The sequence below is a fragment of the Coregonus lavaretus genome (genome assembly GCF_964263955.1).
Source record: "Coregonus lavaretus genome assembly, chromosome: 18".
NCBI classification, from domain to species: Eukaryota; Metazoa; Chordata; class Actinopteri; order Salmoniformes; family Salmonidae; genus Coregonus; species Coregonus lavaretus.
Window position 1 is genome coordinate 21,710,181 of NC_140005.1, and position 13,704 is coordinate 21,723,884.

The 13,704-nt window shown below is 43.0% G+C and overlaps 2 protein-coding genes across 2 annotated transcripts; one reads left to right on the forward strand and one right to left on the reverse strand.

The window, feature by feature from the left end:
- Positions 1-2,843: 2,843 nt before the first annotated feature.
- Positions 2,844-4,489, forward strand: LOC311145742 (muscarinic acetylcholine receptor M5-like; the record flags this gene model as incomplete). Its single annotated transcript, XM_084182029.1, has 1 exon — positions 2,844-4,489. The coding sequence occupies exon 1, from the start codon at positions 2,903-2,905 to the stop codon at positions 4,487-4,489; it is 1,587 nt and encodes a 528-aa protein (XP_084038155.1). The 5' UTR covers positions 2,844-2,902.
- Positions 4,490-4,595: 106 nt separating this feature from the next.
- LOC311145385 (fibrinogen-like protein 1-like protein) lies at positions 4,596-8,231 on the reverse strand. Its single transcript, XM_084181606.1, has 3 exons — positions 8,091-8,231; positions 7,683-7,847; positions 4,596-6,954 (listed from the first exon to the last, which is right to left on the reverse strand). Exons 2-3 carry the CDS (start codon positions 7,828-7,830, stop codon positions 6,260-6,262), a joined length of 843 nt encoding a protein of 280 aa, XP_084037732.1. The 5' UTR covers positions 7,831-7,847; positions 8,091-8,231; the 3' UTR covers positions 4,596-6,259.
- Positions 8,232-13,704: the final 5,473 nt, after the last annotated feature.

The window sequence follows — 13,704 nt, forward strand, 5'->3', positions numbered from 1 at the left end:
GCCCCTCTCCAGGTTCGGGGTCTCCCACACCAGGGTCCAGACAGGGCCTGGCGTATAGTGGGAGGAAGGAGAGGGGAAGCAACGCACCGAGGTCTAGACCAGACCAGGGGCGCAACAGGGAGGCGGAGAGTGAGAGGTCGTCACGCCCTGAGCCGGATCCGCCTCCGAGGCGGAATGCCCACCCGGCCCCTACCCTGTTATGTTTATGTTGTGCGGTCGGAGTCCGCACCTTTGGGGGGGGGTACTCTCACGCCCTGACTCAGGGGACGCTTATATGTTGAGTCAGGGTGTGTATATTTCTTGTTGTGCCTTTTCTATGTATAGGATCTAGTATGTCTAGTTCTATGTTGGCCGGTGTGGTTCCCAATCAGAGGCAGCTGTCGCTCGTTGTCTCTGATTGGGGACCATACTTAGGCAGCCTATTGGCACTGTCTTGTTGTGGGATCTTGTTCCTTGTAAGGTATGTTGTGTGTTCTACCTTGGACTTCACGTTTCGTTTCGTTTATTGTTTTGTTGGGTGTTTATTTGGTTTAATATCACGCTGCGCCTTGGTCTGACCCGTCATTCAACGAACGTGACATACAACCCCCCCGAAAATCAATTTTAATTCCAGGTTGTAAGGCAACAAAATAGGAAAAATGCCAAGGGGGGTGAATACTTTCACAAGCCACTGTAGGCTCATGGCAACACATAGGCACAGGTTTCAAACATAGCACAGGTTGGCAATGGCACATGCTTAAAATGCTACCATCCTGATCTCCCATTAGATGGGACACCACTGTGTCTACTATTTTCATGGTAGTAGACACAGTCAACCCTATACACTGAGAATGACACAGACTGACCAGGTGAAAGCTATGATCCATTATTGATGTCACTTGTTAAATCCACTTCAATCAGTGTAGATGAACGGTAGGAGACAGGTTAAAGAAGGATTTTTAAGCCTGGAGACATTTGAGACACGGATTGTGTATGTGTGCCATTCAGAGGGTGAATGGGCGAGACAAAAGATTGAAGTGCCTTTGAACGGGGTATGGTAGTAGGTGCCAGGCGCACCGGTTTGTGTCAAGACCTGCAACGTTGCTGGGTTTTTCACGCTCAACAGGAAGGTGCTCCTAATGTTTGGTATACTCAGTGTAGATCAAATATGAAACACTACATGTTGCTCACATCTCTCTTAACAACATCATTTCTTCATCTCAATATCATTAGAGCTGTGGTTTTCTTTTCCTTCCTACATTATTGTCAAGAACAAAATGAAATGACAGGAATAAACGATTGCTGTCAGATGTGACAGAGAAACACAGGGAAGAATAAATGATAGCAATCACTCTAATCATTATTTCATTCCACAGTCTCTAAGGGTGCTATTACATTGACATATGCCTGAGTCCATGATCATTACACTGAATAACCTGCCAGGAAGAAATGGGCAGAATGTTCAAATGAGCACTTGAAGTTCCTGTCTCCAGGGCTAGATTTAGGACTCCATTTTAACCCAATTGGTTAGAATCGGTTCCAAGGTTGCATGTTCAATTACCATGGAGGCCATTTGACATATGACACATCAGAATCTGTAGGTCACATTGGAGAAAGAGTGTTTGTGTATAAAGGACAATTCTGGTAACCTGTAATTTGACATTAAAATAAACAATTCCCAGTCAAGTCATTAAGAAGCAGAGTGGAGAGTCTGAAGCCAGGAACACAGATAGAAAAATAGAGACAAAGACATCTGCCAAAGCTTTGGGATTTAGCACACCCAGCATCCCCATAGTGATCTGAGGTGGATTCATCTCATAAAGGTGTGTGGAGAAACTGCAAAGGCCCAGGTTTAATTGTGTTTTATCAATCCTGGCCAGTACATATGGCGCTCTAAGTGACCCAAGTACTTTGATGCTGCTCTTCTTTCTGCTGGGTAAACTCAGCCAGGAGGCAGAGAAAACACCTGATACAACCACTGCCTCGCCAGACAATTCAAACAACCTCTGGGACAGAAACGTCATGGCCATCTTTTGTCTGTTTGTTGATTGTTCCATCAGTTCAAAGCTTAACCACATTTTATTTAGCTGCACTGATATCAGTGTTCGTCATTCAGAATCAGAAGCAATCACTTCATCGTCACCCTGGTTACAGAGAGCCACTTATCCTTTTAATACAGACAAGAAACATGCTTGCTGATATTAATGAGCAACGGACTAGTTATTTTAATGACCTGGATTTAAAAGGTGTCACAGCTGTTTGGCTAGACTGCCTACAATGACCCATGTGTTCATCTGCTAAGCCTCTTTGTCTGCTAATGTACCTTGTACTGTAACAAACTGTCTATGAGAGACCTCAATACAGACACTTATTCATACATACTAGATGAAGACACAAGAACTAGAGCAAAAGAGACCTGAGTGCTGATATGACCTAATGGCCCTAACATGTTCATACATGCATTCATGTGTGACACAGCTCTACCTGAGGTTTTTTGCAGCAAAAATAGAATTATACACTTTAATATGACACAGCACAAACATGCATACTTTTTAGGTGCTGTTATCACATGCTATTTACATTGAGATCTTAAACCGACTTACCAAGTTGTTTTGTAAGGTGCATGGACCCCGTCTTTGGCCAGTGTGAGCATTGGTGCCCTACTTACTAGTCACATGGGGATGATTGTTGATTATTATTGCCATCTAGTGGCTATTTGTGGCACTACCCTTTATTTTATGTACTGTACATGGAGTTTGACTTTGCATGAGGAGATCACTTGTAAACTGAATTTGTTATTTTATTAACTCACTTTATTTGTTCTTCTTTTTAGGATATCCTACTCAAGATGGAGTACTCAACAGATTACTCTCTCATAGCCATACCACTCATACCACAATAAGGACAACGTGAGAGAAACAACATGGAAGGTGGGGGAATGCAGAACTCATCCATAAATGGCAATACAACAGACATCCACCCTGTCACACACAGTCTATGGGAGGTCATAACAATAGCAACTGTTTCGGCCATCGTGAGCCTGATTACGATAGTGGGGAACGTCCTGGTGATGTTGTCGTTTAAGGTAAACAGCCAGCTGAAGACAGTCAACAACTACTATCTGTTGAGTTTGGCTGTAGCTGACCTCATTATAGGTGTGTTCTCTATGAACCTCTACACCTCCTACATACTGATGGGATACTGGGCACTGGGGAGCGTGGCCTGTGACCTCTGGTTGGCTTTGGACTACGTGGCCAGTAATGCGTCAGTGATGAACCTGCTGGTCATCAGTTTTGACCGGTACTTCTCCATCACCAGACCCCTGACCTACAGAGCCAAGCGCACCCCCAAACGGGCTGGGGTCATGATAGGCATGGCCTGGCTGGTGTCCCTCATCCTGTGGGCCCCTCCCATACTGTGCTGGCAGTATTTTGTGGGGAAAAGGACAGTCCCTGAAAGGCAGTGTCAGATCCAGTTCTTCTCGGAGCCAGTGATAACATTTGGGACAGCCATTGCTGCGTTTTACATCCCAGTGTCAATCATGACCATCCTGTACTGTCGGATCTACAAGGAGACGGAACGTCGCACCAAGGACCTCGCTGAACTCCAGGGCATCAACAGTTCCACAGACGCTGGTGTCACCAAGCCCCAGAAAACCATCATTAGATCCTGCTTCAACTGCAAGCAGCTCAGCTCTGCCTCCCGGGATAGAACCCAGGCCTCCTGGTCCTCCTCCAACAGGAGCAATGCAGCCAAATCAGCCACAGTCACCAACGACGAGTGGTCCAAGAGTGACCAGCTGACCACCTTCAACAGCTACGCCTCCTCAGAGGACGAGGAGCGGCCCGTGTCCCCGGGAGTCTGCCAGCCCACCTACCGGAACCAGGAGTGTGGGCAGAGCACGGGCGCAGCGGGCTGTGATAAAGAACAGCTCAGCAGTTATGAGGAGGACAACTTCTTCCACGCGCCACCCAAGACCAACTCCCAGAAGAGCAAGAAGTGTGTGTCCTACAAGTTTAAACCAGTTCCCAAAGACACTATCAGCGGTGCCCAGCAAAGCAAGAACGGGAACATCAACATGGCCCCATCATCTTTCTCCTCAGCCGACTCCATGAGTGCTCCACCCTCTACTTCCTCCTCCAAGCCAATAGACACCACTCTGAAGATCCAGCTGACCAAGAGGAAGAGGATGGTGTTGATCAAGGAGAGGAAGGCTGCCCAGACTCTTAGTGCTATCCTGCTGGCCTTTATCCTGACGTGGACACCCTACAACATCATGGTGCTCATCTCCACCTTCTGCTCTGACTGTATCCCTGTGTCTCTCTGGCACCTGGGCTACTGGCTGTGCTATGTCAACAGCACAGTCAACCCAATGTGCTATGCCCTCTGTAACAAGACCTTCCAGAAGACCTTCCGCATGCTGCTGCTCTGTCAGTGGAAGAAAAAGAGAGTGGAAGAGAAACTCTACTGGTACGGGCAAAACCCTGTAGTGAGCAGCAAACTAACATGAGCCATGAAGACTATATGACTCGATACATGTGGAAATATTTATGTTTAGTACTTGAATTATGTCTACAAGTAGGGTGTGTCAAAAGTACAAAGGTTAGAGACAAGACTCTAGTTTGTTCATGGTATTGTTCTTTAATCAATACCTTTATCACTGCTCACAAGGAATACAAAAGTGTTTGATAATCTTGCCCCAAATGCTGATACTGTACACCAATACATAATTGAAAATGTAAATATAAAAAATAACCCAATATGCACAAAAAAGTGAGCTATTTCATAGAAAAACATGTTTTGACTGTTTTATAGGTATTGTGTTAGACTACATTGTGTTCGTTTTAAGGGCTATCACAGTTCTTGACTTGAGTTCAGAGTGAGCTGGATAACAAACAATTGTACACTCTGATCATCAAAGCCTTTGTTCACATGTACCATTGACTTTAGTCAGATACTAATAATCAAACATTCAACAGCCAATCTTTCCACCAACACACAAGCACAAACACATATACAGTACAAATGTATTCATCCCTCAGTCCAAATGAAGCCAGACAGCACAGAAACAGAGGAGAAGAGATTTGATTAAAGTAAATGCTGAGGTTTCAGTATCAAATTCTATTTTATAATGATTAGTCTTACTCTCGACTCAGCAGCTTTAATGTGCACATAAACTGTGTAAAACACGTGATTTCATGCAATAGTTCATGGGACACTTCCTCATTAAGTGTACACCTGATAAATTACTTGTCAGATAAGGAATAGCCTTTAATCAATCATTGTGGGTTCAGTTCAGGCCCAAGAATGGGATCATATCAGGGAGTGATTTCATCTGCCCAGGGTCACTATATGTCACTCAGTACAGTGACAGCCTTCAACAATTACATCCATACTGAGTGGTAGACCGTAGGGTTTGATTCATGCACTGTTCTGTGTCATGAATAGGGGCGGCAGGTAGCTTAGTGGTTAAGAGCGTTGTGCCAGTAACCGAAAGGTCGCTGGTTCTAATCCCCAAGCCGACTAGGTGAAAAATCTGTCGATGTGCCCTTGAGCAAGGCACTTAACCCTAATTGCTCCTGTAAGTCGCTCTGGATAAGAGCGTCTGCTAAATGACGTAAATGTATTAATTAGAATGTGTTTAATGTCTGTCTGTACTCAGGATACAGGCTTTTGTTCTGGTCATTCTGTGCTGCACTGTATCATTCTCATGTACCCATTGCTAGACATTACATTTACAGAATTTCAATTGGCCAGAACCACTTTCAAATCTAGTTATTTAATCAAATGTGTCATAAGAAAATCTACTGTAAACTTACTGGATGTAATCTAATTTTGATCCAGTACATCTTGTTTTTTGTGCCAACAACCAACACATTCATTCAGTGATATTAGGTGAGTGAGTAAATAAATACTGCAAAAGTGGTTTTACATGTGTAATAAGCTATGATATCATGACCACAAAATATTTTGTATCTGTGATCATTTAGACATACAGAAAACTGCACTTGCAATTTTGGGGGAAAGGTAGAGGGGGAGACTTAAATGTATGAAATCCCCAAAATAACTATTGCTTTTTTTTTATTACTTAAAAAAATGTGTGAAAAATCAGTTGATACTGAACTGTTTTCTTTACAGTATTTTGTGATCGTATGTCTCTGCGTATTTCTGAATTAAATGTGTTGAACTATTGTCTCTATTACGTAAACAATGTTTTGAAAACCACTACATTAGTATAACCACAGATGGTATGGATCAACCTAATCTCCAGACAACTGACTCACAATTCATCCTTCTTACAGTCCCCAGTGTGGACCACCTTTACTGTGTCTGAGGGCTTTACCATCATCCAGGCGTATTTACACAGGTGCTCCTTGTTGCAGTCCTTCTGCCAGTAGATCACGTTCCTGCGGTTGAGGTTGGCCCCAGCACAGGCATCGTACCACCAGCCCCCTCCCGCCACACCCTGGAACTCCAGCTTAGCACAGTTTTGGAAGTAGTTGTCGTTGTCTCGGTCCTTGGTGGTAAACCTCTGGTTGTCATGCAGGTAATTCTCTGTGTCCTGGGTGAGAGCGTCTAAGGCAGAGCCCTGGAACAGACCCAGACGCAGCCTGAACCCGGACCGCTCGTCCTCCACCATGAAAGGGTCATACTCGCCCATCTTGGCGATGGCATCTTTGTCCACCAGTTTGACCCCCAGTTTGTAGCGTCCAGGCCCTCGGGTGAGGTGGTGGAGGTGTTCGTTCCCCAGCCAGTGGTCACCATTCAGGACCCCAAAACCCTGCTTGTATTCGACCCAGGTGCGGTCGAAGTCCACGCTGCTGTTAACTGTGATGTGCTGCACTACAGTCCAACCACCTTCTTGCATGGCACAGTAGGCCAGGATGGGGTAGTCACCTGGCTGAATCAAGTACACTCCATCTCTGGCCTGACCCCCTGAACCCATCAACATCTCATAACAGTCCCTGGGATACTCTGCAGGGTGAAATAGCAACAAACTGAATTAACACCCACAGTACGTAGATTGCACAAAGAGTTGAAGAGTAACATGAGGACAAGTTGAGTAAATCAAAGCAGATAATCTGGATTTATTTTTCTAAGCATTGTTTACACCTATTCAAGGTATTGAATGATGATGGACCATGATGATTAACCTGCCACTCCCTGTCTTATCATCGATGGGCTAATCTTCATGACTGTTGGCAGTTTCAAAATACATGGGATTTCAACGTGTCCATGATAAGCGTAGTCAAACATTGATGCTCTATCGTAGTATCTCTGCTGTTTAGTCTGACAAAAGTGTGTCACTACGATACACTATTGTTCTCAACAGCAGGTAAGAAACGTGAAACGTGTAAGAAGTTTATTGAAACAACGTCGTCAAGTATGAAGTGTAGAAGGGTCAGTAAATCATTCGGTCTACGCTTTGGCATTTGAACTACCTCCAGAATAACAGATATTCAAAACAAACTAGTTTGTCTATCAGCAAAGATATGATACTTCAAGCAGCACACACATAAGGCTACACGTTCCACATCATCAAGAGTAAAGCTCTTGTCAATCAATACAATTTGAAGCCCAAATTAAATCCCACTGAAACGACACGACAACTACAGATACAGCCATAAGTCCTACTGTAGAATCCATCTCTACATTATGTTGGCAATTACATTACATCAATAATACAGTAATGTCATCCATACCTTTCATTCCCTGGTTGAGGACCATCTTGTGCTCTTCAGAGGTCAGGAGATGGGTGTTTTCAGCTACCAGGTGTTTAGTGTGAACTCCCATCAGACTGATCACCAGTGCTGCTGCTACTGCCACTGTCCATGTCCCAAAACTCTGCATCTTCTAACTGGAAGATCCTTCAGGTGAACAGACATGTGGAGTCAATTGACCATCCATACTGAGTGGCAATGCAATTTCTCTAACAATTTTGTTACGCCCATTCAAGAGATACATGTAATTGGCAATTTCATACATGGACAGAAATCTGTAATTCTCCCCATCGCAGTTCTTAGCAGAACAGTCCACTGCATACAATGTCTAGAACAGGTACTTCAGGAACAATTAATCTTACTGAAATGTTGTAAAGTATGAACACTTACCTTCACTGTTACTGTTCCACTGTGTGTGTGTGTGTGTGTGCTGCGCTCTGCGACTATAAACTGTCATACACACATTGTACTTTGATAGCACTATACGGAGAGAGAGAGAGTGAGAGAGAGAGAGAGAGCAAACAAGGCTATCCAGGCTGCCAACCAGTCCACTGAGGTGCAGTCCATTCCACACAGCCTCTACAGGCCAGTCACGACTGGACTTCAGCCTCAGCTTCACGTCACAATTGGAAACACCAAGGGTTAAAGCCAGCTTCCACTTATCTGTGTCAAGTGGGATGGTTGCCTAATATCTCGCCTTCCAAACACTTCCTCCACTCCTGGGAAGAAGAGATTACAACCTTTGTCTTGGTGTTGCAATGTCAGTTTGTTTTAGTTTATCAAGTAGAACAACAAACACAACTTTTAAAACTGGCATCTCCTAAATGTGTTCCCCCATCCTCACACATACTGTATCACCCTGTCCCTGTTATGCAAAGAAGTATTTTAAAGCTATTTTTGATAGAAAAACTAGAAAGATAGATTAAATACAAAGATAGTCATAAACAAAGCGCCATAAACGATAAGGCCTAAACAACTTATCTTCATGATGATTCAAACAGTGAATTTAATGTCTGGAGGACCTCTACACTAACACAACACATACTGTAGATGTACCTTATGAATAGGGCCAGGAATATTTTCTAACCATGTGACCTGACCAAGAAAAACTTCAGGCATTATTTATACTCTGGGTCCTAGTTATGGGCTGTGACTAGGGCTTGGAGTATTTCAATAGCCTGACTAAACATAATTGAAACCTTCAGCAGTGGCGGTTGCTATTAACTACTTGTGCTGTACTGCTGAGCGTCGGCAGTCACTCTGGAGCTGTCAGCGCTGGCCAAAACACTCCCACTGGGACTCACCTCTTCTCTCTCAGGTCCCATCAAATACCAGCTAACCATCCCACTCTGAAACACCACTGACTGGCTGAACACAAAGGTATCACATTAACATTTTAGTTATTTAGCAGACGCTCTTATCAAGAGCGATTTACAGAAGTGAGTGCATACATTTTTGTACTGTTTTTCGTACTGGTCCCACGTGGGAATCGAACCCACAACCCTGGCATTGCAAGTGCCATGTTCTACCAACTGAGCCACACAGGACAAAATTAAATTTCTGACATTTTTATATGAAAATCATTTATTTGTTTACAATAAAACAAGTAATTAATTAAACACAATTTCAATTGGTTCACTACTGTAACCAGACAGTTCTATGCACTTTAATCCTTTGGATTAAATTTGTGCCATTGAGGTGAAGTCATGATAGCATTGTGGTCATCTCAAATACTCATTCAATTAAAATGCTTTAAAGATCCAATGCAGCCATTTTTTTTATCTCAATATCAAATCATTTCTGGGTAACAATTATGTACTTTACTGTGATTGTTGTCAATTAAAATGGTCAAAAAGAAACAAAAATAGCTTCTTAGCAAAGAGCAATTTCTTTCAGCAAGAACTTTGCTAGGACTGCCTGGAAGTGATTTGAGTGGAAATTAGCTGTCATTGGCAGAGAGGTTTGGAATTCTCTTTCTCATTGGTCTATTAACTAATTTACCGCATAGTGATAGTACCATGGAAGACTAAAACCCCATCCCACTAAAACAGTCAGATATTTCAGGCAGTATTTTTAAACAGCTCTTACACTAAAAGGGCATTATTATAATTTTCACAATTTAACATTATTATTCCAACCTCATAGTGTGGAAATATACAGTACTAGTCAAAAGTTTGGACACACCTACTCATTCAAGGGTTTTTCTTTATTTTTGCTATTTTCTACATTGTAGAATAATAGTGAAGACATCAAAACTATGAAATAACACACAGAATCATGTAGCAACCAAAAAAGAGTTAAACACTTTTTGCATTCTCTCAACCAGCTTCATGAGGAATGCTTTTCCAACTGTCTTGAAGGAGTTCCTACATATGCTGAGCACTTGTTGGCTGCTTTTCCTTCACTTTGCGGTCCAACTCATCCCAAACCATCTCAATTGGTTTGAGGTCGGGTGATTGTGGAGGCCAGGTCATCTGATGCAGCACTCCATGACTCTCCTTCTTGTCAAATAGCCCTTACACAGCCTGGAGGTGTGTTGGGTCATTGTCCTGTTGAAAAACAAATGATAGTCCCACTAAGCGCAAACCAGATGGGATGGCGTATCGCTGCAGAATGCTGTGGTAGCCATGCTGGTTAAGTGTGCCTTGAATTCTAAATAAATCACAGACAGTGTCACCAGCAAAGCTCCCCCACACCATCACACCTCCTCCTCCAAGCTTCACGGTGGGAACCACACATCTGGAGATCATCTGTTCACCTACTTTGCGTCTCACAAAGACACAGCGGTTGGAACCGGTCTAATGTCCATTGCTCATGTTTCTTGGCCCAAGCAAGTCTCTTCTTCTTATTGGTGTCCATTAGTAGTGGTTTCTTTGCAGCAATTCAACCAGGAAGGCCTGATTCATGCAGTCTCCTCTGAACAGTTGATGTTGAGATGTGTCTGTTACTTGAACACTGTGAAGCATTTATTTGGGCTGAAATCTGAGGTGCAGTTAACTCTAATGAACGTATTCTCTGCAGCAGAGGTAACTCTGGGTCTTCCTTTCCTGTGGCAGTCCTCATGCGAGCCAGTTTCATCATAGCGCTTGATGGTTTTTGCGACTGCACTTGAAGAAACGTTCAAAGTTCTTGAAATTTTCCGGATTGACTGACTTTTATGTCTTAAAGTAATGATGGACTGTCATTTCTCTTTGCTTATTTGAGCTGTTCTTGCCATAATATGGACTTATACCAAATAGGGCTATTTTCTGTATACCACCCCTACCTTGTCACAACACAACTGATTGGCTTAAACGCATTAAGAAGGAAATAAATTTCACAAATTAACTTTTAACAAGGCACACTTGTTAATTGAAATGCATTCCAGGTGACTACCTCATGAAGCTGGTTGAGAGAATGCCAAGAGTGTGCAAAGCTGTCATCAAAGACAAGGGGTGGCTACTTTGAAGAATCTCAAATATAAAATATATTTTGATTTGTTTAACACTTTTTTGGTTACTACATGATTCCATATGTGTTATTTCATAGTTTTGATGTCTTCACTATTATTCTACAATGTAGAAAATAGTAAAAATAAAGAAAAACCCTGGAATGAGTAGGTGTCCAAACTTTTGACTGGTACTTTTTTTAAATAGCGCCCCTTGTGTGCACATTCAGTAATACCGTATACCCAAGTATGGTACAGAAACAGTATGAAAATCTGGATACCACCCATGCCTATCTTCAAAGACTATGGACTGCAACACAAAGGACTAAGAGCAACTGCGGGATCCTCAGGCCTTTTCATTGTACTATCCAATATAACCATGAAAATGTGTATTTTGACCATTTTAATTCATTAACCCCATAGAACATGCCTCACATGTTTTACCTACTTACTCACGTTTGCTATTCATCAAAGAGCACTAAATATAAGGGTTCCACTCAAGAAACACAACCAACAAGCGAGAGAAGTGTAACATAGGAAAACATTTGGATAATGATTTGTTGAGTGATGTCCAAAGCAGCGGTCTGCTGTTGTAATAAAGGACATGAGTTTGGATTACTCTGTTCGAGCCGAGTGCTGGGACATTAGTCTGTCTGAGAGGACAGATTTGTGACCGTAACAACTACTACAGCACAGTTCTGTTGTATAAAATGCAGAATGAGTAGGTGTGTCCATATGTACAGTGGGGAGAACAAGTATTTGATACACTGCCGATTTTGCAGGTTTTCCTACTTACAAAGCATGTAGAGGTCTGTAATTTTTATCATAGGTACACTTCAACTGTGAGAGACGGAATCTAAAACAAAAATCCAGAAAATCACATTGTATGATTTTTAAGTAATAATTTGCATTTTATTGCATGACATAAGTATTTGATACATCAGAAAAGCAGAACTTAATATTTGGTACAGAAACCTTTGTTTGCAATTACAGAGATCATACGTTTCCTGTAGGTCTTGACCAGGTTTGCACACACTGCAGCAGGGATTTTGGCCCACTCCTCCATACAGACCTTCTCCAGATCCTTCAGGTTTCGGGGCTGTCGCTGGGCAATACGGACTTTCAGCTCCCTCCAAAGATTTTCTATTGGGTTCAGGTCTGGAGACTGGCTAGGCCACTCCAGGACCTTGAGATGCTTCTTACGGAGCCACTCCATAGTTGCCCTGGCTGTGTGTTTCGGGTCGTTGTCATGCTGGAAGACCCAGCCACGACCCATCTTCAATGCTCTTACTGAGGGAAGGAGGTTGTTGGCCAAGATCTCGCGATTCTTGGCCCCATCCATCCTCCCCTCAATACGGTGCAGTCATCCTGTCCCCTTTGCAGAAAAACATCCCCAAAGAATGATGTTTCAACCTCCATGCTTCACTGTTGGGATGGTGTTCTTGGGGTTGTACTCATCCTTCTTCTTCCTCCAAACACGGCGAGTGGAGTTTAGACCAAAAAGCTCTATTTTTGTCTCATCAGACCACATGACCTTCTCCCATTCCTCCTCTGGATCATCCAGATGGTCATTGGCAAACTTCAGACGGGCCTGGACATGCGCTGGCTTGAGCGGGGGGACCTTTCGTGCACTGCAGGATTTTAATCCATGACAGCGTAGTGTGTTACTAATGGTTTTCTTTAAGACTGTGGTCCCAGCTCTCTTCAGGTCATTGACCAGGTCCTGCCGTGTAGTTCTGGGCTGATCCCTCACCTTCCTCATGATCATTGATGCCCCACGAGGTGAGATCTTGCATGGAGCCCCAGACCGAGGGTGATTGACCGTCATCTTGAACTTCTTCCATTTTCTAATAATTGCGCCAACAGTTGTTGCCTTCTCACCAAGCTGCTTGCCAATTGTCCTGTAGCCCATCCCAGCCTTGTGCAGGTCTACAATTTTATCCCTGATGTCCTTACACAGCTCTCTGGTCTTGGCCATTGTGGAGAGGTTGGAGTCTGTTTGATTGAGTGTGTGGACAGGTGTCTTTTATACAGGTAACGAGTTCAAACAGGTGCAGTTAATACAGGTAATGAGTGGAGAACAGGAGGGCTTCTTAAAGAAAAACTAACAGGTCTGTGAGAGCCGGAATTCTTACTGGTTGGTAGGTGATCAAATACATATGTCATGCAATAAAATGCAAATTAATTACTTAAAAATCATACAATGTGATTTTCTGGATTTTTGTTTTAGATTCCGTCTCTCACAGTTGAAGTGTACCTATGATAAAAATTACAGACCTCTACATGCTTTGTAAGTAGGAAAACCTGCAAAATCGGCAGTGTATCAAATACTTGTTCTCCCCACTGTATATAAAACACAGGGAAATCCTGTTTTGACTGCACTGGACCATTAAAAAGAATAAGGCACAATCATTGACTGGAGTGTGTCTCTGAGTCGGATAGACACTCTTTAGTAGCCCTCAAATGAACCAGGTAATGTTTTTCTCCGCATAAAACTTCAAGTAGTGCAGTTCATTGAGTCACAAGTCCATTTTGTTCTTATGAGTTGTTTCAACATGGGAATTTTGAAAAAAGTCA

What these genes read in the sequence shown, in the direction of transcription:
- LOC311145385 (XM_084181606.1), bottom strand. Translation starts at nt 7,830, where the DNA reads ATGCAGAGTTTTGGGACATGGACAGTGGCAGTAGCAGCAGCACTGGTG. An exon ending in CCTCAACCAGGGAATGAAAG is followed by an intron (nt 6,955 to 7,682) that starts GTATGGATGACA and finishes TTCACCCTGCAG; the next exon opens with AGTATCCCAGGGACTGTTAT.